The sequence below is a fragment of the Pteronotus mesoamericanus genome, unplaced genomic scaffold (assembly GCF_021234165.1).
Source record: "Pteronotus mesoamericanus isolate MK-2021 breed Mesoamerican mustached bat unplaced genomic scaffold, CSHL_Meso_final scaffold_232, whole genome shotgun sequence".
In the NCBI taxonomy this organism is placed as follows: Eukaryota; Metazoa; Chordata; class Mammalia; order Chiroptera; family Mormoopidae; genus Pteronotus; species Pteronotus mesoamericanus.
In genome coordinates this window covers 11,156,544-11,180,604 of record NW_026555311.1, presented here as the reverse complement: position 1 = coordinate 11,180,604, position 24,061 = coordinate 11,156,544, and the positions used below count along the sequence as shown (strand labels likewise).

The following is a 24,061-nucleotide window of genomic DNA, read 5'->3' as shown; positions in this document are numbered from 1 at the left end:
CAAAAGTACACGAGAATGAACAGTGATAGCCGTGTTTCTGCTGAGGAATCTCTGTATTTTTCTTTATTTTGTCTGGTTCAGTTTTTCCCTCCAGAGGTCATTTTCCTGTCTTCTCTGTTGGCAAGTCTGACTCTGGGTGGTCTCATTCATCCCTAGCCTCTCCCCTCCACGGGTCGGGGAGATTGCCTCCAGCAAGGACTCCCTGGTGCTGCCCAAGGCCCGGCACTGCCTGACTTGCCCAGGTGTGAGTTTGCCAGAGTGGAATTTTGATTACCCATGACCCCACCCCCGCAACGATGCATCTTAATCTCTCAGCAGAAGCGCTGTGTCAGGCAAATGCCTCCCACACCAAAGCCTGTGCTCCCCTGAGTGGAGGACACTAAGGTTGCTGAGTCTTTGTAAAGAAAACTGTCCTGAGGGTTCCTTGTTTTACTTGCCATTTCAGGGTATGGCTTCTCCCACTATGGATTTCCAACATATGGTGGAATTACCTTTCACACTGGAACCACTAAATCTAATGCGGGGATGAAGCATGGTAAGTAATACTTTCTTTTTTTAATTCTGAGGAAGGAAGAAAAAACCTAGGTAATGCCAAAAAGGTATTTTTTCATCATTATTTATCACAATATTATCATCTTGAAAAAATGATGAATGCAAATAAGCTAAGAAGATGATATTTTCAAAAAAAATTATTGTTTCCTGGGGGAAAATTCTCCTCTTGATGCAATGTTTATACTTTTATATTTACTTTGTAAATGTCATAAGCAGGAGGAAGAAAAGAACATTAAAAAGGGACATACAGGGACTTAATTATGCAAACATAAAAAAGTCACCAAACTTAACTCTTCTCTCTTTTTTTTCCTCACACACTATACTTTTGAAAACATTTTGAATTTTATAGGGATGGCCTTTTCCCATCAAACGCTTCCCCTGATTATCCGTTGTCACACCATGTGGTCGTAGTTTATATTCCATGGCCATTCTCATGTACCCATTGAAGAAATAATACAATGACATCTTCCCCTCTGTTGAATGCTTGTTTTAGGTCAGCTGCTTTAACATGTTTTAAGTAATCTTCAAGATTGATCTGTAAGAAAAAATATTAGCATCTCCATTTAACAGAGAACACTGTGGTTCAGAAATGTTCATTCACTTACTGAAGGCCGTATCTGTTAGTGGCAGGACCAGGGTTTGAACCAGTCTGCCCATGAAACATAGGTGCTCTCTCATCGTACCAGTCAGATACCATAGTCAGACCTGAAAGAGCGTGACCTGAAACGATGCACTGGCTGGCTCCCACACTAAAGATTGTGAATCGAGATGATGTCTCTACAGCTCACTTGGTTAATTAGCGTTAGGAAAGAAAGAAGTACTCTGCTTTCACAAACCTGAAAAATTCCACTTCCCTATAATTCGCAAAAGAGCTTTATTTTATTTTGTTACTTACAAAGAAAAAGAAGAGATGCAAGTTTTTTGAAGTGTAAAAAAGATGTTTTTTAACATCTTAAAAGTTCCTATCGCAAGAAAAAATATTTTGTAACTGTGTATGCTGACAGGTGTTAACTAGGTTTATTATAATGATTACTTCTTAATATATGCAAATATCAAACCATTATATTGTACACCTGAAATTAATATACTGTTCTGTCAGTTCCGCCTCAGTATTTTTAAAACTGGTTTTTAGAACTGAGAATTTAAAATAGCTCCATAGCCATGTTGAAACAGTGATTATATCTTAATAAATAGATTTTATTGAGAAAAAGCTGATGTTTTTGCTTTTATCTTAGGAACCATGAACACCTCATCTAAAAGTGACCCTGAAGGTTGTGACAAGAGTGATGACAGAGAGGCCGTGAGTCTCTCTGGGAAAGTAACCGAAACCTCAGAACAAGATAAGGAAGCCAGCGATGGGGACGATGGTGTTACCGTGACGTATCCAGTGGGAGGAAAGGAAGAGATTTCTAGGTTTCAGGGTAAGCGAGCACACAGATGATTGCACTGTATGATTGGCGAGGGGTGAGTCGGTGCTAGGTGCAGAAATTATTTCAGAAGACAGGTTTTTTTTGTTAATCTAAAGATGATATAGCAATACCTAGCTCAATGTGCTCTCCGAAGTCCTGTATGCCTTTTAAAAAGCATGTGCCATGTCATTTTATTCACACATGGATTTCCATTTTCCCAGTGTTATCTTTGAATATAAAGTACATTAATTTACACAGCATTCATCAGTCATAACCATGCAGTTTTAGAGTATTGCAAGATAGAATCTAATTCATTTCTACCACAGATAACAGAAAACAGTTTCGATAACTTTACGTCTCCCGTCTCTAGATTATAGCTTGACCGTCATGCTGAAGTGGGACTTTGCCTCAAAATAAGAACTTTACCTTTTATCCTGGTGCCCTTTTCTAAAGAATCAGGATTAGAAGGGGCAGTGCACTTTTGTGTGCATTTTGAACCAGTGCTCATTAGAATATATGTCAGGAGTCTAGGTCAACCTGTATTGTATTCCCTTTCTGTAAAGGGAAGGATAGTAAATACTTAGACTTGGTGGCCCCATACGGTCTCTATCACATATTTTTTATACTCCTTTAAAAATAAACAAACCATCCTTACCTAGGGGCCATATAAAAACAGGCCATGCACAGGATGTGGTCCACAGGCCACAATTTGGGTCCCTGACCCACAGGAAGCGAACTTTACAAAAGCATCAATGGCTCATGGAACGCCTCTCTGTCTGTGGCAGAGACTGTAATTTTTGACGTTTGCCTGAGGACAGAGCTGCTCAAGATTCCAACAAAGGATTATTTCACCAGGAGATTGAGCACTTACTTACAAAATCCAATCAACATTATTGGGATTGTTTCTCTTAAAATAACAGACATTTCTTTTTTTCTTTTTTTTTTTTTTAATTGGAACTCAGTGCCTGTGTGCACTATGGCCAGGAATGGCTTCCCCTCCCGTTTCTTTCATCACACCCTGGAAACCTCCTATTTATCATTAAAGGCTGAATTTGAATGTGCTGCCCTCTGTAAAGCTTCCCGATTGCTTCAGGCTGGGCTAATCCTCCCTCTGTGCTTCTGCAATACTGTGTTCTCACCCCTGCTCCAGCATTTGGCCCCTATTTTGGGCTGTTTACACCAGGCTGTCTCACCCACAGAGCTGGGGGGGGGGGGGGCAAGGACTTATCTGTACTTATTTCCCTCTTACACAAAGTGACTAGTACATTCTGAGGGCTCAGTAAAATTTATTGTACTAGTGGATGAATGATTACAGTTGCCTTTGAAGAAATTAGAGAGGTAATTATTTTCATGCAGAAAAAGAGTACACTATAGTAGTGTTGGAGGGAAATATTAAAAAATTTGCTAGCTATGAATGAATCAAAAAGATGTGCTTACTCAAAGAATGAGAATAAATCTAATGGTATTTTATGATCTCTTTACCTTTGTGGTTGTAACTTCTGCATTTCTGTCTTTCCTATTTCCTTCATGATGTTTTCTGCGCTTGAATGAGGGGGAAGGCAATTTTTAAAAATACAGAGTACTTATAAAGTTACTAGAATTATAAGAAATAAAATCCCTCCCCCCCCAAAGTAGCTACTACTGGTCTTCATGGTACAATATTAATATAACCCGCAAGCACGCTAACTGGAGTAAATTATTAAATTGTCTCTTACTCTTGAAATATACCAAACATTCCTCCCAGTTCATACTGTTTACATCCTAATAATAAAGTTATCGCCTGTTATTTTATGCTTCTTTTTATATGATAGGTCGTATTTTACGGTTATAATTACCATTGGTATGTAGTATTGAGAAGTTTTTATGACAAAGTTTTTAACTATGACATATAAGAGCTATGTTGATCCTGAATACCATTGCACACGTTAGTGATGTTGGATAATGTGGTAGTTTCTACAATGCTAATTTTTATGTATATTTTTAATTTGGAAATGTACTTACAATTATAACAAAATCCAATCAACATTATTGGGATTGTTCCTCTTAAAATAACAGACATTTCTGAACTCCTTTCCCCCTAACAAACTGAAGGTTGATTTTTTTTAGACCAGTCTCTATATTTGTCAGTCAGCCAATGTCCAGTTGTACTTTTTCCAGTAAACACAGTCCAGAAGCACTGAAAGGAGCATTTCCAACTAAAATGATGTGTGTCAAGGTATCAGAACACTGATGCTGATGGTTTTGACCTCAATCATGCCGTACCTGTAGTGCAAGTATAGACATATAGGAAACTCATCTGTGATTGTGATCATTGCCTTGCAGATAACCTCTTTCTAGAGAAGGCCATGCAGCTTGCCAAGCGGCATGCCAATGCCCTATTTGACTACGCGGTGACAGGAGATGTGAAGATGCTGCTGGCTGTCCAGCGCCATCTCACTGCAGTGCAGGACGAGAATGGGGATAGGTAAGTGAGGCTTTCTGTACACAAGGGTTGTTTTAGGATAGAGAAAAGAGATCATCATTGTATGCATACTGGCTACAGGAAAGAATTGATCAAGCATTATTAGATCCTGTAACTGGAATACTCTTCCAAGGAAAATAACATGTCAATAAGGTTGAATGGCGTAAGTTGCTTTCTCTGTCCTGTGACTCTCACCTCTTGGACTCCAGAATAGCTGGAATAGTCATCTGAGAGTACAGCCTTCTGGGCAAGAGAACTAAGATGTGTATGAGGAATAGTACTTTTTGAAAAGCTTTGCTTTATTTATGGAAATAAAATTTGGAATAATAGTAAGCAAATATTTAGAATAATAACATTTACTTTTATTATTGGAATAATATAATAATCCATTTAGTCTACCAAATCCCTAAAGCACTTGTTATTCCGTCGTCTCTCTGTAATGAAAGCTTACTCAAGAGAAAGCCCAATAAAGACACCACAGTCTACGGCCATACCACTTTTAACTTTCCCAATCTTGTCTCATCTCAGAAGCTTATGCAGGGTCAGGCCTGGTTAGTATTTAAATGGGAATCTATCAGGGAATACTGGATGCTGTAGTCTTCAAAAAAAAGGGAGAGAGAGAGAGAGAGAGTCAAGTGTCATTCTTTCCCAGTTACTGGTTCCTTCTCTGCCCCCGCTGTTGATGATCACCAGCCTGTGACTGGCTCAGACTCATGACCGCTCTACCCCACATTGTAAGGGAGTCTCACATTCCTAACACCGTGCCTCCCATTCCCACTATGACTGGGCTTGTATTTGCAAAGCCACCTGGCTTCTTTCTAAAACAGTTCTCTTCGTCCTTTCATTGAGACTTCTAAAATAATCTCAATGGCCTATAAAAATAACAAGACAGCAGTCCTCAGATTCAAGTCAAATGCCTTCTCTAAAACCTTCCTAAAATAGTGTTGACAATGAGAAATCCTTTTTTGGAAAAGAGCTCTTGAGTGCTGTATTTTAAATCTCTGTTTGAAAACTGAACCAAATTCTTTAGGAAAGTGCCAACCTCAGGTTTTCAAACAGAGACCTTTGTTCTCATTCCTTACAACGTAACCAAGGATGTGGTATAACCACTGGCCTTGTTATATAGTATGAGAGGAACCAGTGCAGCCTTCTTTGTATAACGCCATGAACAGCAGAATGTTTTTTAAGAGGGGTAAATTACCTTATTAGCACTCAATAACATATAACCACAAGAGAAAGCAGTTAACCAAGGCAGGACAGTAGCATTTTAAGTAACACTCCTAGGGACCTGCCGAATTGATGAACCTAAGAAAAACACGCACATATAAGTTAGAAAGGGACTGCTGATGTTGGAAGGGAGGGTGGTGGTAAGGGACACAACGTGCATGCATTCAAGTGGCCGCACCGTAGAGGAGGCATAGACAGGTATAAGGACCCTGGACGTACATAGAGGGCCAAGGAGGTGGCCTTCCCTGCCCAAGCAGGAAATCCCTACTCAGGGCCCCTTCTGAGGCCCCCAGACACTCTTGTGCAGTCAGGCTCTCAGGACTCACCACAGCTGGAGGCCCGAGATCTGAGACTTGGGGAGACTACGGGGGTCCTGACAAGTACGTAGACAAGGGATACCTTTTGGCCTTCTGGGCTCAGGCATGTTGTTTTCTTTGAGCTTGTCATACGCGGCTAATAATCTGAATCCTATGTCTATTAGTCATCACAGAAAATAGAATAAAGAAAAAAATAATAAAAACTTCTGGTATTGGGGAAATTCCCATGAGGGTGTGAGGATTTATGGGGGAGGGGGAATGTACTTCTGCTATGAACTGCTGAGCTGCACATGGAAATTTTTAGGCTGTTTTTGAAGTGCAGCCTTTTTCTTGGTATATGTGCATCATGTCTGCGTCAGACCTCAGGCCTTTTTCAGAAGTCTTCTTCCAGCCTCTCATTTCAAGAGACAATAGTGAAACTCTGAAATCATTTATTTAAAAATATCTCTCAAGTAATGGAGTCACAGTGTAGTTTCTGAGGCCCTCCTGGGAAGGTATACTTGCTATTGCTAAGAAAAAGGACTGGATAAAATGACACCTGTTATCTTTAAATTAGAGCAGATCCAGCCTGTGCCTCCAATCATAGATATGCTGCCATCACTGGCTGTGAGCGTGCCCTGCATCACAGTCTGCCCATACTTGAGAGCGTTCACCCTGTTAGATGTTCACCTGCAGCTCTTCAGAGTAGTGCACATATTCCCTGAAAGCAGGATTAAAGATTACAGGATTAAGAGATGATTTTGGAGCAAGACACAGGTGGGTTTAAATTCCAGCTTCACCACTCACTATCTCTGCAACCCAGGTTGATTTCTTTTATACCTGTAAGTCTCAGTTTCATCCTCTGAAAAATGAGGATAATATTACCTACCTGACTGGACTGTTGTTACAATAAACAAGATTAATATATGTCAAATTCTTAGCATAGTCTGATCAGTAGATGTTCTAAAAAAATAGTAGACACCTTTTTGTTGTTTGTTACTAAATTAATTTTAGTAGTAAGGTTTCTTAACAATTAAAAAAATGGAGTGATGCTTGGCAAATGCCAGGATTTTCTACCTCATAGTATAAGCCCCTAGGTTCCTTCTGTCATCCTTATTTTAGTGCCTAAACTGTGTGCCAGGCCTGTAAAGCTGACCCAGAGACCAGCCTCCACAAAGATCACAGAACAGAGAGGGAGAAAGATGTGTAGAAAATTGCAGTTGTACAGCCAAGTGGTAAACCCAAGGGGAGACAACTCACTCTGCCTAGGAAGTTGGGGATGTCTTCTCTGAGGATGTAAGGTTCGAACTGAAATGTGAAGAATGGAGACGCACTGTCCAGACAGAGAAGAGGGGACCAAAACCATTTCAGGCAGAGGGAACATGTGAGAGGAAGAAATACATTCACATTGTTCCTTTAGAAGTTTGCCTCAAGAGTCTTCTCCCACTAGTTAAATGCCTGACTCCATCCTCCCCTCTTGGGATCTCAGAGGATCTTAAGAAGCCACCACAGCCCAGACCTGTGTGGCTCGGTTGGGCATTGTCTCACAGAGGGAAAGGTCACTGGTTCAGTTCCTGGTCAGGACACGTGGCTGGGGTGTGGATTTGGTCTCCATTTGGAGCACTTTCAAGAGAGACAGACAGACAGGGAGAGGGGGATAGCGGGGGAGAGAGAGAGAGAGAGGGGCAGTGTATCTATATGTCTTTGTCACATCGATGCTTCTTTCCCTCTTTTTCTCCCTCTCTTCCCCCTCTCTAAAAATAAATAAATAAAACCTTAAAAAGAAAAAAGCCACCACACTGTGTTTTGCACATATGGTGGCAAGGCTAGGTAAGGTAGCTGTAGTTTTCTGAACAGATCCTAATTCAGGCATTTTATATGCATCATCTATATGTCAGGGCAAGTAAGAGAATGTTAAAGGAGAAAATGCTCTGAAGCCATAGCACAGAGGCAGAGTTGGGATTTGAACTCAGGTTGCACTTCCTGATAGCCCAGGGGCCTTTCCACTTCAGGGCGTGAAATCTGCATGCCCCCAGAGACAAGACAGGCACAGTAAATGAGTGCAGGAGCCTTAGGTAAGCAGAAGAGCATCTTCACCTCAGATGCAGACATTTTATAAATTGAAAACATTTGGGGGCCAAAGAAACCTAGATATGAGAGTCAGATGCAGTCTGCAAGTGTAATCTTGGGAATCTTTTGTTTTTTTCAGTAACACTTTAGTTGATTATTGCCATTGTATTTTTGTTCCAGTGTCTTACACTTAGCAGTCATCCACCTTCATGCTCAACTTGTGAGGGATCTGCTGGAAGTCACGTCTGGTTTGGTTTTGGATGACATTATCAACATGAGAAATGATCTCTACCAGGTAAAAAGAAATACCAAGGATACAACTGAAAAATATGTAGTATGCAAGCGCATGTGGGGGGTGTGTGCTTCTTATTTCTAATGTTAGCAGTAGTAGTAAAACATACAACAAAACATCTTTGCAGGTGATAGCCTAAAAGCCCACCACTTGGCAATGTTTTTTAATGAATTAGGATGCTTCGCTCTGTGGGTGTAATAGCAATCACCCCACAGTGAAATTCAGCACCCTGCTGGAGGAAGGCAAACTTGAAACTTGAAAAGCCATCAGAGTCGATCCATTTTAGAGGGAAAACCTAGCGTAAATGCATCACATCTGACAAAAAAAAAAAAAAAAAGTAAAATTGAAAACGATTAAGTTTGAAAAGGCAATAATTTACAAGAATTTTTGAAGTGTGATGAAACACATTTTGACAACACAGATTAAATGTATATCAAACAAAACATGCTGATTAAGTCAAAATACAAAAAGATGAACAGACTGCTTGAAGGAGAAAAAAATGTCTTTCAAAAAAGGAATGACGGCTCAGAGTGAAGAAAACAGGAAACACCAAAGAGTTTTGCCCAAAGCAGGTTTAAAGAAAAATTAGGTAGGCTCAGAAGTAATGGAGGAGCTCCGTTACAGAGGTCTTCAGAGTTGCAGAGAGGGAAGTTCATTGGAGCCTCAGTGAGGCTGCCCGATGGGCACGCACAGATGTCAGGTGAGGAAAGGAGTTAAAACTGCCTGGGCAGAACCACAGCCTGGGTGCTGGGTGCTGAGAGGCCGAAGACCTTGGCCACCCTCTAGCTAAGGGGTCTACAGGCCCGCACTAACACGAGGGGAGAGTTTTCAGCTCCCACTTCTCCCCCACTCTCCCCGGGGCGCCTTCCTGGCCCCGCCAGTCCTCAGGACAATCTACTGGTATCACGCCTGCTCAGCTCGCCTGTGTTCTCCTTCCCTTCACTCAACCCATAGGAACTACCCAGTCCTCCTTGGCCTGGATGGTATGCTCAGATGCCCAATTCAAGCACCTCTCTCAGTCTGAAGTTTACATGATAAAGGGCCTGTTCCAGTTCTCAATTTTTAAAGGAGGTGACATGAATCATTCTTATTTCCTCAAAGCCAACGTACTAAAATGTTTACAAGCAGCTGTCAATCGATTTTTATCTGTGAATAAGTGTTTCCTAATAAGACAAGATAACAATTTCCCTTTGGATGTAAGACTTCTTCTCTGGCTGTTGTGATTAATATCAAAGGACAAATGAAGTTAGGGATTCCTCACTGACTCATAAAATAAGTAGGATGAGGTCCAATTTTAGATATACTACATTTAAAGGATATCTTCTTCAAATAGCTTTCATACCATTTTGAGGGCAGTTGGTATTTAGAAAGCCATTTGGCCCACAAAGCCTGATTCTCTCAGGCCTTTGCAGTGACTGTTCCCTTTCACCATCACAAGCACACAAGTCAAACTGGGAATCGGACATTGTCACTTCTCAGTCCTCTATTCAAAAACTGCTTAACTTCACTGCCTGCAGGTCAGATTCAAGGAATTACTTGTTTTTCTGTTTATGAATAGGACCTGCAAAGGATACAGCACAAAAGGATTAGTAGTTGGGATTTATTATGTGCTTAACTCCTTGCTGTATCATTTGGTTACATACATTGAGACCCCAGTGTGCTGGAGACAAAACCCTGAAACCGCTGCCTTTGACCCTTCTGAGCCTTCTGATTCGGGGACTTTTGGGAGACCACAGGCCTATTTTTCCCTCCCTTGCCAGTACTCTTCTCAGGAGGCAAGGATTCTGGATCTCCTGGATGCTTTCTAGGTCTCAAACTACACACACCCAATGGCAACTTCAGTTTGAGAGCTAGAAACCACTAAGACTTAGACTCCCTTTCATCTATTGTGAAAGTTCTCTGTTCACAATTCTTGATGAGAAATTAAACAGTTCTCTAAGCAAGTTGGATTATTTGGCAGTCGTCTTAAACATTCTCCCAAAATACCTTTCTCTAATCTTAGAGCATTTCTGTGGCCATCTGTCATGATCAAATCTCTCTCCTCACCCACCGCCTAGAGACACACTCAAAATAATCCAGGTCCATAGAGCTAAGATTTTTCTGAAAATATTTTTGAAATCTATTCCCTTTAAACCCTATTTTCCTCTCCCCTTCTGCTCACCCCAACAGAGATATCCACTCCAGTGCGTTTGATACGGGTTATTTTATTTACATATGTTCCTGTAAAACATTAGCGGGGCGGAGGGGGGGGTTGCCTGCATTCTTTGTTTTCAATTATTATAAATATAATACATATTTATAATTTTTAAATGGCACAGAAGGATGTACATTCCTTGGAGAATCCAGGTTGCCCTCCCTGGCAGTGTACACGTCTCCCCAACCCACTCCCCAACGAAACTGTTATATTTGCAAGTACATTCCCACATATCGGCTACATGAACATATATACTTTATTTTTTTATTTTTCACTTACAGTTGACATACACTATTATACACTATTGTGTATACACTATTATAGTGACATACACTATTTTAGGTGTACAACATAGTGACTAGACATTTACAGAATTTACAGAATGATCCCCTGAAAAACCTAGTAACCATCTCACACCATACAAATTATTATAACATTATTGACCATGTTCCCTATGCTGTACTTTATTTACATCCCTATGACTGTTTTATAACTGGCAATTTATAAATCTTAATCCCTTAAATAGGTAGATAGTTTAGTATATTCTTACACGCAATCCACATTATGTGATACATACTGGCCCTGCTGCACATTAACTTTTTCCTTTCATTTGTACTTTGATGCAATTATAGGTTCATAGATGGTTGCAAAAAATGTACAAGAAGGTCCCATGTACCCTTCACCCAGTTTCCCCAGTGGTAGCATCTTGCATAACTAGAGTTCAGCATCAAAACCAGGAAATTGACATTGATATGATCTTATTCAGGTTTCACCAGTTTTACATGTATTCATCTGCATGTGTCTGTATAATTCTTCATGCATATATTTTTAGAATGCGTAAGTGGCTTTGTGCTGCATGTCACTACTTTTCTGCCTTCTGTATTTACGGGATTTATGCATGCACCTGGTTGTAGAGCTAGTTAATTGTTTTTGTTCCTGAGAGTCCCATAGTGTACCTCTCCCACCTATAAAGTACCTGTTTCCCAGGAGGGGATAGCTTCTTGCTTCCCACCTCCATACACAATATTGTGACGAATGTCCTCACCCGGTCCCCTTTGTGGGTTTGTATCACTCAGATATATATGCAGGAGTTGGGCTGCTGGGTCATTTGTCTGCTTGGCTCTGAAGAATGTTTGCATATGTCCACATGCCAACAGGCATAGCATAAGGGTTCCTAGTTTCCCATATTTTGTAATTGTGTGAGATAAAACCCTCAGGTTTAAGGTCTAGAGCCTGAAATAGCATAGAAAACTTTTGGTGGGACTATGGGAGATAACTTTTTTAAAAAATAACTTTTTAAAAAACTTCCAAAACAAAAATCCTCTCTTATGATAGTTTGTATGACACGAGAAAGAATTGCTTTAAAACTATAGATGATTCCTAATCTCTGAATGTTATAATATCTTATCATTTCAGATCTTCTTTTCTCACTCTATTTTCCTTTCCCATTTCCCCAAATAGCATTTCTGACTAATAAAATAAAAGCATTTATTTATATACTTACTTATTTTTCAAGAGGAAGGCTTTTAGCCAAGAGCCTATATATCATTCCATTTCAAGCTAGGATATAGTCCTAAAAGACAAAAAAAATAAAAGGAAGAACTTGACGCAAAAAAAAAGAAAGAAAAAAAAGCATCCTCTCCTGTTTCTGCTGTATTAAATAGTCACTGTAATTGAGACTTAGACGGCTGAGCATCTTTCATCCAAGTTCTCATGTGCTGTGGTCCTGCTGCACCAGCCAGGATATGGTTAATGGTCGTTGCTACAAGAACTGCTTTCCGAGAGGGAAAGGTTAAGCAGATTGTCACTAGACAGGCTGGATTTCACAGGCATCTGTGAAATAGACTGATTTGTATAAAAAATATACTACTTTTGGGTCAGTGACCCCAGTTCTTTGAAAGATACTTTTGTGACTGTTTGTCCTACTCATTTTGAGAACACACAGTTTTCAAAATATCTCCTTTGCATTGACTTAGGTGCTACTTCATGGGCAGAGGAATCAAATGGACTCTCCATTTACCTATTAGGTGTCAGCAGGTCAGCTTATCTGTCCATCAAAGCCCTCTCAGTGAGATGGTGCTACGGTTTCACTTAGGAAGAATCCTTCGCCACCTTTTGTAAGACAGGGGCCAGAGAATTCTATTGAATGGCGTCATGAAGCCAGACCATGGAACGATATTTTTTAATTAAACAAATTTATTTTCCATGTTAGTATAGAATGACAGCACCTTTGTAAAATGGTTTCATTTACACTTCTTCAGTAAAATCATAGCCTTGATTTGATTTGTTAACATAGGGAATTATAAGCTGAAAATCAAGTCCTACTTAAATTTCAAGAAAATTAAAATTACCAATAGGTGAGTTAATAGATCAGAATCAGTGGGCTGAAGTGAGAAACAAGAATTGTAAATAGAAAAATACTCTTAATAATTGAGTGGCTAAAAGTTTGCCCAGTATGTATATTTCATTAGCATATGATATAGAACAGCAAATAATTCCTTCACAAAGGTGTGGAGTTAGTTAATCTGGGAATGAAAAATGTCCCACAGTATGACTCCATCTACTGCCAAGACTGTGGGTTGTAAGTGTTTGCTACTGACAGTGTTATCCTCTGCCCCTTCTCCAACTTCCCAGACGCCCTTGCAGTTGGCAGTTATCACCAAGCAGGAAGCTGTGGTGGAGGACTTGCTGAAGGCTGGGGCTGACCTGAGCCTTCTGGACCGCTTGGGTAACTCTGTTTTACACCTAGCTGCCAAAGAAGGACATGAAAAAATTCTCAGTATTTTACTCAAGCACAAAAAGGCAGCACTACTTATCAACCACCCCAACGGGGAAGGTAAGAGAAAAATCACACGTCATGTGCTTTTTTCTAAAGAGTTAGTAAGTATTTGATAAAGGTGTTGTTATTTGATTTACACCCAAAGAAAAAAGCTTTTCTTAGTGACCTGGGGTTCATCATCTCTTGTGGGAATTTCTGTTGCTCACCATAGCTGGTCCCTTTAAAGATCACTTGGCAAAGTTAGTCAGTAGGAGAACAAGCAGAGGCCTGACAAAGCACTGGGCTTGAAGTGTAGAAAGCATCATTTGTTCAGAGAATGTTCATTTGTTTTTGGTGTCTCCTGAGAACATAAAAGGAGACTGTGGGTTTACATGCAGAACAGTTGACTTACCACACCAGTAAAGACTATCTGGAATAGAGACTCTGCACTAGGCATGCTGAAACCCATCAGCCTTCCCTTTCTATGGACCAGTTTTGTCATTTCCTTCAGCTCCACTGAGAGCTGTCTTGTGAGCACCCTTCCCAATCTGTGACTGTCCTTGTGCTTGGGCCGCAGGTCAGAACGCCATTCACATAGCCGTGATGAGCAACAGCATGCCATGTCTGAAGCTGTTGGTGGCCGCCGGAGCAGACATCAATGCGCAGGAGCAGAAGTCAGGTCGCACAGCGCTGCACCTGGCTGTGGAGCATGACAACATCTCCTTGGCTGGCTATCTGCTCCTGGAGGTATAGGATGCACTTATTTGCCTTTGCTTTAAATTCTGAGGGAGATTTAGGGAACCCTTGAGAAAATGGTGTTGCTAACAGCCTTTCTCCCTCCACTCATCTCTGCCTATTTCCTGTCTATGCAAGGCTTCCGAGCTGCAGCTTCAGACATTCCTGTCAGCCCTTGCCTGGGACCTCTAACAGGGCATTGTTTCAATGGCAGAGCCTGCCCCAAATAGTAACTGTGCTAGTAATGTAACTCAAGGAGCCATGAAGCCTGGGACATGGGGACAAACGGGCAAGAGAACCTTCAACTAACCCTTTTCTATGTGGGGCGGATTGTAGGGTGATGCCGACGTAGACAGTACCACCTATGATGGAACGACACCCTTGCACATAGCGGCTGGGAGAGGGTCCACCCGGATGGCAGCGCTTCTCAAAGCCGCAGGTAAGGCGGCCTGGCAGGCAGTTGTGGAAAATGTCATCAGGAATGCAAACCCAGCTTCAGTCAAGCAGCCTGTTGCCGCCTCTGAGCCACAGATCTGCTGCTGAAAGGCACAAGTAAAAAAGTTCCATGGCAGATCACACTTGAACTGCCATAAAGCACTGCTTGGCTTCATCCGGAGTCATGTTAGTTTTTACTCTAATTCACCTCTTTGTTTTGGGTTTTGGTTGTTTAGGGTGACTGCCATGACAAGAGATCTTAAAGTTGAATTAAATTCCTTTATAGAATTCTTAGTACCAGCCTCGTCATGTCAGAAGTCCTCAGAAGAAAAATGTATTGGTATAAGAAATAATTTAAAGACTCCTTTTGCAAGAAAGGTCTCTTAGAAATCGAAGTAATAGGAAAAGATAAATGGGGCACATATTGAGTACTGGCATGTGGGAGGCACTAAAAATTTCTAGTGTTTATTGACCTACCTTTGTACCAGGCTCTGTGCTAGACATTTCAGATGCATTCTCTCATTTAATCTTACTTTATCCACAATAACCCCTCAAGATAAATCCCATTATTATGATTATTCCCATCTCACAGCTGAGGAGACAGGCTAGAGAACCTTTTGCGTCCCAGTCCCAGTGTCCTATAAGTGGCAGAGCTATGAAGCACACCTTGTCAGTCCGAACTTCCAAACTTCCTTCTCCCTACTGTGTTTCTCTCGCCTGTCTTGCTCAAGGATTTGCCGGTGTTACTCCACCTAATCCTCTACTCCTTTGAAGTATAGAAAAATTATTCCTGCTCATCCCTGAATCACTATTGCTTTGACTGTTTAGAACCTTAAAAACTCCTTAATGAAATTGGTATCTCAAACCTGCTCTGATATATCTGATTTACTTCAGAGGTTATTAAATTTCTTTACAAAGTCAATGCTTTATAAATTCAAGAAAACAAAGCAGGTTACATACCTTCTTGAAAAGTTGACTCTAGAAAAATGTAGGAACTTCTTCTCTGGGGCACCCCCTTTTTCTGACAAGTAAAGTCATGTCCCAAATAAACAGCAGCCTTTTCTTTTCTCCTTTGTCTAGTTAAACTTTCTCTTGAATAAGACACTGTTGTTTGGTAAGTTAGTGGTTATAATTAAGTACGTTCAGCCCTAGCAGGTGTGGCTCAGTGGATTGAGCGCTGACCTGCCAAGGGAGGGTCGCTGGTTCAATTCTCATCGTAGGGCACATGCCTGTGTTGCAGGCCAGGTCCCCAGTAGGAGGCATGCGAGATGCAACCACACATCGATGTTCCTCTCTTTCTCCCTCCCCTCCCTTCTCTAAAAATAAGTAAATAAAAATCTTAAAAAAAAGAAAAAATAAATGCCCTCAGACAAGAAACTATAACCCTTTAAAAAATGCTTTCTCTTGACTTCTCAGTATCCCATGGGAGGAGTAGCAAGTAGCAGATTCTTTAGTAGATAAATGAAGAAACTCAGATGAAAAACCTAGCGCTGAGATCAAAGTTGTGAGGAAGGTCGCGTAAGGAACCCCCATAGCTCAGCTCCTCCAGTCTTCAGTCCTGGGAATTGTCCACCTGAGGGCCTGTACTATTTTCATGGTCAGATGACACTTACTGCCCCATCAGTCAGGCTAGGACTGACATAATGAAACAAGGAAGAACATGAAGACCCTCCTTCGACTCTATTGAAGTTAGTACAAATCAAAAGTTCTCCCAGCAAGATAAAAAACAAGTTCTTCTTCCCAAAAGGGTGTGCTGAACTTACTAGTGTTCATTAGGCCCCAAGCTAAACACTGCCTCATTAAAACAGTTGCTGAACCTTGGAGAAGTAACTCTAGCTCTAATCTTTGAGTTACTTTTGATGGTTCCTCCAGCAGGCTAAGGAACAGACTGGATTTTCCAAGATAAACCCTAAATTCTTCCATAACTACACATTCTAGCAGAGGTTAATTTGGTGCTTTTTGTGTGTGTGTAGTGAGTAGGGCCTCGCAGTGTTGTACCCAGGAATAAAACTGAACATGTAGCCACCAGACTGCACGCATCTTTGGTCTTCTGAGCAAATAGGAGAAGAAGTTGAGAAATGCATATAAATTTGAACATCAGGACCGTCATCCTGAGGGTGCACCCCAGGCCCTGTGACGTGCTGTCATTTGTCTCCAGATTAAAGATGCATCGTTCAATTTAAAACTATCCTACAGCGTTAAATGCAAGAGTCAGTATGCCAAGTGTTTTGCTTTGAAAGTGTCCTTGGCTCTATAGGGTATCGTCAGACACCTTTACAGTCAAAATAAATTAGAATTCAAAAGACGGTCTCTGGATATTTCAGTAGAAATATGTTTTATATGTTTCTAAGTAATGCTTCATATATTTATATAATCTGGCCCCTGCAGGCAGTTGGCAGTTGACAAGATATGGGTTTACCTAACACTGTGTAACTTGACTTCACAGGAGCAGATCCCCTGGTGGAGAACTTTGAGCCTCTCTATGACCTGGACGATGCTTGGGAAAAGGATGGAGAAGATGAAGGAGTCGTGCCTGGGACCACGCCTCTAGACATGGCCACCAACTGGCAGGTGAGCGTAGCTCCAGTCTGATGGCAGCTCCTGGGGGAGCTAAAGCTTCAGGAATGTAAGAACAGATGGCCTTCCTGGGTCTTTATTCCCCAAAGCACATGCCTTTTATTTTTTAAGAAAGTCTGCTTTTCAAAAGCTATGTTTATCTTAAAAAACTTATCCATGAAAGATCTAGGTCAGCAGAGTAGCGAGTGTAAAAGTGTACGCCTAATCAGATCAGAGTTCAGTTGTAAGAGAGGGTTAGACAAGAGCAAACTCAAAATTCACATGTGGAGTTATCCATTCTGAACTCACGTCAGAATTGTCCCGTCTTAGTTCCTGAAGCTGGGATAAAATGTTATGGTTTGCTTGAACTTTGGTTAAGTGATTTCTCAACTTAAAAGGAAACTGGAGATTCTTCTGAGGATTTCGGTAATGTAAACAGAGTAAACAGATGTAAAGCCTTCCTCAGAACTCCACTGACCAGAGATCTGAAGGTGAAAAGCAGTTGCCAGGTCTTTTTGGCCCCGCAAGGAGAGCCAGAGCGAGGGGGTGGGCAGCACACAGATCTCCAACACAACAAAATCAACTTTCTTGTGGGCAAGCACTGCTCCACATGCAAAAGCCGCTCGCTGCCTCCCCGCAGCTCGTGTGGATTAAGCTAAGTGACCCTGGCAGAGACCACACGGTTCTTCTTCTACACTGAGCACCAGGCTTTCCCAGAAGCCTCACCACAGAAGGCAGATAACCCACTTCAGTGACCCGCGTCATCCTTCCGCAGGTCAGCCAGCCACAAAGTGACTGCAGAGAACACAGAAAGGCCTCCATAGCTATGGGATTTTGTTTATTTGTTTTAACTTAAGACTTTTCTGGCCCCTCCGTTAGAATGTAGGTGCTAGAAAGCTAACACCAAGCCCTGTGAGCATATCCATACCTCGCTTTGAGCAAGTTTGTAAAACTCATTCTCATAAGCCTTTTACCAGGGAGGAGGAGGCCGCGAGGGGACACAGCCTCACAGCTCTGAGCAAGGTCAGCCCTCACCTGCCTGGCAGGAAGACATCACCGACCAATGTCCCTGACCAGGACATGGCTGACGTGGCCCTATGGACTGCCTTTGTCCCTCAGAAGGGCCTGGCCCTTGCTGTCTGTGAGGCTGGGTTGGGTCCTCCAGCACTTCTCAGACAGCTCCCATGGACACAGCCTCCCGGCCCCAAAGCCCCAAAGGGCCTGCGTGCCCCAGGGCCATGGCACTGACCCTGCACTCCACTCTTCCATCTTTGGGGAACCACACCACACATAAGAAGGACATTCTGGGTTCTTAATGACAGAAAAAGAAAAAAAAGCAAAAACAAAATCAAATTTCCCTCGTGGTTCTTTTAATGTGCAATTGTTCCCCCTGTTTTTCTTCCAACAGGTGTTCGACATATTAAATGGGAAACCATATGAGCCAGAGTTTACATCTGATGATTTACTGGCACAAGGTGAGTTCTTATAACCCGTGTTATCTGCACACTGTCACTTGAAGGGGGTGGGGGAGAGCGGCATCCTAAAGGTGTCCCGCAGAAGGCACAAAGGTTATTTCAGAATCAGGAGAATCTGGAGGTGCGAAAGGGAATATGGAGTTACAGTCTCTCACCTGCCTCCACGAGGCTGCAAATAGGTAAAGGGACAAAGAAGAAAAAGCAGCTGAGGTATTTTCCTGAGTACTGCTGGTACTCAGCTGGGCTTCTGCCAACTCTCAGATAAGGGGGCTTGGCCACCTCCAGGGGGCGTTGGAGGGCGAGCAGCATGGCAGCCATCACTCTGCCCCACCCGCGCGTCTCTGTTCAGCTAGGACAGTCGTGGTTCCTCTTTGTTTCTTTCAGGAGACATGAAACAGCTGACTGAAGATGCAAAGTTGCAGCTCTACAAGTTGCTAGAATTTCCTGATCCAGACAAAAACTGGGCTACTCTGGCACAGAAATTAGGTCTGGGGATACTCAATAATGCCTTCCGGCTGAGTCCTGCTCCTTCCAAAACCCTCATGGACAACTACGAGGTAAGACATCACCTGACATGGCTAACTACGTTTATTTGACTTTGCCCTGTAAACATTACTCTGGGCACAACTCCCTTTCCTCTCCCTTCATTCTGAAGAGGAAAAAGGCATCGTTACCCACATCCTGGGAGAGTGGCCCAGGCCAAGATCGAAGCCCTCCTTCATAGAGGGCTGTTTTCAGATACGTAGAGATATTCCCTATTTTCAAATACCTTAAGATTTTCTGCAAAAATCCTACTTAGAGGGTCTGGATGGTCACAGAAGTTTGATCTCCCTGGACAAACACGATAGACTATAATCAATATTCATTGCTTCCTGTCCCCAAGATCATGCTTTGATCACATGTCAGGACATGGAATCAGCTTTCTGTGAGGTGACTTCTCGTGGAGCCATTACCTGGTGATTTCTAAAATTAAAAGATCAGAAAATTTGGGGTGAAATTATTTTCTTTTGAAAACGTTATTGAGAGCTCTTATTTCTCAGTAGTTTTAAAGGAGCTTCAGCTTAAAGAGGGCTACTGCATAGACTTAGCTCTAGGGAGCGTCACTGCCTCAGCATGTCTCTCTCTCTCTCTCAATCTGCGCTTACTATCGACTGCTTCTCTGTCATTTTCTGAGTGCTCGTTGAGCTAAAACAGGAAACTTGACTCACAGACAGTATTCTCTTAGATGCTGTTTGCTCTGACCTTTCCAGGACCACCTGCCGCTCACAGTGGAGGAGGCAGCGTAGCAGAGGAAGGCATGCGCTGTCGTGTTTGCAGCCTGCCTGGTCGTTCCTTGCATAAGTTTACACACAAAAACGCACCCTTTCTTTATTTCTTCATGCAGGTGTCTGGAGGGACGATAAGGGAGCTGCTGGAGGCCCTGAGACAGATGGGCTACACTGAAGCGATCGAAGTGATCCAGGCGGCCTTCTGCACCTCAGGCACCGCAGTCCCCAGCCCAGCGAAGACCACCTCTCGGGCCCACTCGCTGCCTCTCTCACCTGACTCCACGAGGCAACAAATAGGTAAGGAAAGAAAAAGCAGTTGAGATGTTTTCCTGCTTCCCAGGCCAGTGTGTCAGGCCAGTGCGTTCACTCTCTTGGGCTATGGCATGTGCTCCCCGCCATCATCTCCGGAATACACTGCCCCAGGTGTCTGTTTCCCCCCTGCTGGGGGCTCACAAGTTCTACTTTCTGTCACCTCTCCCCCCGCCCCCCCACCACACCTGTGTTCAGGTAAGAGGCTCTCCCCAGGAGCAATCACAGTTACACGTGAGTTACTTAAATTCACAATAGATACTAAAAACATGATGTGGATGGTTAAGGTAAATATTATTTCTCTCATCTTTTAAATGTAAAAGAGAAGAATGCACTAGAACCAGCACTGGCACCCCGACTGTGGATGGACGCTGTGGTTTTCCCACCACAGCCTCCTCAGCTCCTCAGCCTCCTCCCGGGGTTCATGACACTGACCTTGTCTCCCACCGTTGCTGGGTCCGTCCGTCAGCCCCCTGAAATGCATAACACAGTGGACTCACCTCACAGCCCAGCAATCCTGTATTTCCCTTCATTGTCTCTCAACAACCATTTCTTGTGTTTTCTTTCTAACCCCAGCATCCCTTCCCCTACGCTCGCAGTTTCTCCCTCCCACTAGGTAACTTAGCAAGCAAGCTATGGTTTCCCTCATCTTTTCAAGGTAAATCAAACAAAACCAAAAGATATTCCTTTTATCCCACTTCCCCCAAACCCACAGCCCAATTCCTCTGCTCTCCTCCACAGCACTGCGGCTCAGGAGAACTTTGTAGTGTTGTCCCTTCGGCCTTCTCTCCTCTCCTTGACCCCTGCAGTCGGGGCCCATCCCAGCCCCCGACCGGGCCTGCTCTCATCGGGATGCCCGGGATCTGGTCATCGCTCACCGCCCTTCTCACCTTCTCCGGGGCTCCCAGCACACACCACAGTTGACCATTCCCTCCTGTTTCAAACAGTCACCCTCTTGGCTTTTCCAGTGCACGCTCACCTCACTGCCCTCTCCACATGCCCCTTTTAAAGTCACCATCCTCCAGAGCCCAGTCCTGGGCCCTCCTTACGTACCCTTATTTCCACGGGACTCTCACCAAACCACATGAGCTGAACATTGGCCGTGTCAGTCCAAAGCACTGCCGTGCTCCAGGAGGTTAAGACAAAAACCTAAGACTGGCCCGTGAATGCTCCCTGGTCCTGACAGCCGTGCGGCCAGCCACGGGCTGCTTCCTCTCGGGCACCGCCACCCTCGCCCCGTCCACCACCATTGCCTGTCTGTCTCCATTCCTGCAGCAGCTGCTGATCAGTCTCCTGGTTTCCCTTCAGTTCATTCTCTACACAACAGGCAGTTTAAAAAATGTGTGAGATTATGGTACTTCTGTTGTATACCCTCCGATTCATTCATTCATTCAACAAATCTTTGCTGAGTGCGTCCGGTGTGCTTAGCACTGTTGGAGGCTTTGAACACAGGGCAGTGAGCAATAAAGGCAGTGTCCCTCCCTTTTTCATTCTCGCTCTGAACGTGCCTTTCATCAGCCCGTCCCCACTGCCCTGCAGCTCCGCTTTCCTGGGTACCTGCTCTCCCCCTGCCCTGCAGAGACCCCCCGTCCCCCCCGGCTCCTTCCTGCCATTCAGTTTCAGCACCAGTGCCTCCTTGGCCGGTGGTCCTTCCTAGGGAGTCAGGACAGGTGTTGTGCCCACTTTAGAAAAAAATAATGTATCCACCCAGAAAACAAGCCCCATCTCCTGTCTTATGCTTTGATGTTTCCAAAGAAATGGGTCCTTATATATTAAAAAGCATAAAGCCCTTGATTGTAGTTATTTTTTAAAACACCTCAGTTCCCAGCATGTAACAGAAACCCAATTAAGATCAATTGAATAAATCAATAAATAGTAGCCATGTCATTGCCATTAAAGTCTGGATTTTAATATTGGAATCTAATATATAAGAAGTTAACATTTTGATTCAGATGTATTAGACTTCTGTTCCCTTGATCACTCTCTGTCTGTAGAAAATAATTCACATTGTTCATTCAGACCCATAAAGAGACTTCTCAGCAAGGAGCTGTGGACCTAATTGTCCAGTATGGACTCATTTTCATCAAAACCGCTTTCCTTTTTTTTGCTAACAAAATGTTTTTTGAGGCAGCATATAGTGCTTAATAGCATATGAGGCCCAGAAAGATATCTTTAGTTCCTACTTCTGTCAACAGTTGATTTTGCCTAGGTTCAGCAATTTCCCCTGTTTCAGCTATAAAATAGGTAATGCAGTGGTTGGAAAAATACACCCAATTTCTAAGAAAGAAAGGTACACAATGGGTCAAAAGAATTCAGAAAGGATTCTGCTAAAGAGGACGCTGAGTCTTAAGAAAAGAGATGTGAAAACAATTGGCTAATTTTGGTACCTTCACAGTTTTTATATTACTTTGGGTGCTTTCTGCCCCTCCCCACACTGCGAACGGTGGCGAACAGGCGGGCAGCATAGGCAGAATGTGGTGACTTGTAGAAGCTAATGGGCAAGAGTAGCACACATACCTTTTAGATCCAAACTTTGAGCCTGGCTGGAATGAAGGGTGTACAAGAGGGAAGGCTCTGCCATGTTTCCAGCTGCACCCCAATGGACGTGTGTTTTCTCCCCTCAGATGAGCTCCATGGTGACAGCATCTGTGACAGCGGCGTGGAGACATCCTTCCACAAACTCAGCTTTACGGAGTCTCTGACCAGCGGCGGCTCATTGCTAACTCTTAACAAAATGCCCCACGATTACGGGCAGGAAGGACCTATAGAAGGCAAAATTTAGCCCTCTGGCAATTTGCAACACCCTGTAAACCAGAGCTCTGAAATTCTACCACATTGTCCAAAAGGAGGAAGGTAAAGTGCATACAAGGTGCTCAGAGGAAAACCGACTGGCCTGGATTGTTCTGGATTTACTCCAGGCCTTTTGAACTTGGCTTCCTTTCTTGGTTCTTAAGTGAATTTCTGTCTGGCTCAGTTGCAGATAGTATCTAGCAGTCACGGCCTTCAGTGGCGCTGATGCCTCATCGGAGGTGAGGCACCTTGTTGAGCTTTTCCAGCTGCTTCTCTTGTCATTGCTGCTGTCCCTCTGCTGTGTTCCCACTGTCATTAGAAGGTGTAACAGCCCCCACCTGGTTTTCCTCCCAGCTGTCAACAGCACTGTTATGCATTCAGATTAAGAATTAAGAAAATTCTTAATATTTTATTGAGAATATTTTAAATGAGATATTTTAAAATGAGAGCCTCTTGGTGCATAATTACAAAAGGCTTACAGCTTATTCTAATGTGGTTATCTCTGTGATTTGAAAAAACATGTATGTGACAATATTTAAACATGGTTACAATCAGTGCTGAAAATGGTATTTTCCCCCTTTTCTGCATTTTGCTATTGTAAATATGTTTTTAAATCAAATACTTTAAGAGAAGAAATGTTGGATTTATAAATGCTATTTTTTATTTTACTTTTATAATAAAAGGAAAAGCTAATTGATGGCCTTGTCTTGTTGGATCTATATAAATACTTTCCTTATAACTACAGGATCGTTCCACAGCCTGGTGATCGCATTCACATTCCTCTGTGGGGTCAATTTTTTTGATCCAGAAGTAAACAAAAATTACCAAGGAAGTGTTTTAACCTGCAGTGAAAGCTTCGGGCTTGTCAAATCCTTGCTTGGCTCATTTCATGTGGGCTCTGTCATCTCACCGTTCTTCCATGTCAGGCAAAACTCTTCCTCCTCGACCCTGAGTGTGTCTCAGTGCTTTCGTGACGCCTACGGTATTGAAATGTCAGCGTACCTGGGGGTCTTGTATGAGAAACCTTCCAGCATGAAGCTCTACTGAACTGCTCTTCCCTCAAAGAGTTGGAAATAAGGGGGAGGAGAAATGAAAAGTGAAGGAGGCACTGTGGTGGGCACTGTGATGTGCAGCCAGCCATGATCCCTCTGCCATAGGGACTTAGCAGCCCCGCCACTGAGAACACACTTGGCAAATGGCCTCAGATGCAGAGCGCTACCTCAGCCAGCTCATG

General features: G+C 42.9%; 1 protein-coding gene across 2 annotated transcripts in view; it reads left to right on the top strand.

Moving 5' to 3' along the window:
• Positions 1 to 23,504, top strand: part of NFKB1 (nuclear factor kappa B subunit 1) — a 123,393-nt gene extending 99,889 nt beyond the window's left edge. For both annotated transcript variants that reach the window (XM_054591679.1, XM_054591678.1), the window contains exons 13-24: positions 446 to 535; positions 1,788 to 1,973; positions 4,284 to 4,425; positions 8,196 to 8,310; positions 13,136 to 13,337; positions 13,837 to 14,006; positions 14,331 to 14,433; positions 16,876 to 17,000; positions 18,394 to 18,460; positions 18,845 to 19,017; positions 19,845 to 20,025; positions 22,662 to 23,504. In XM_054591679.1, the coding sequence (XP_054447654.1) occupies positions 446 to 535; positions 1,788 to 1,973; positions 4,284 to 4,425; positions 8,196 to 8,310; positions 13,136 to 13,337; positions 13,837 to 14,006; positions 14,331 to 14,433; positions 16,876 to 17,000; positions 18,394 to 18,460; positions 18,845 to 19,017; positions 19,845 to 20,025; positions 22,662 to 22,819 (1,712 nt within the window). In that variant the 3' untranslated portion in view covers positions 22,820 to 23,504. The remainder of the gene's footprint in view (positions 1 to 445; positions 536 to 1,787; positions 1,974 to 4,283; positions 4,426 to 8,195; positions 8,311 to 13,135; positions 13,338 to 13,836; positions 14,007 to 14,330; positions 14,434 to 16,875; positions 17,001 to 18,393; positions 18,461 to 18,844; positions 19,018 to 19,844; positions 20,026 to 22,661) is intronic.
• Positions 23,505 to 24,061: the final 557 nt, after the last annotated feature.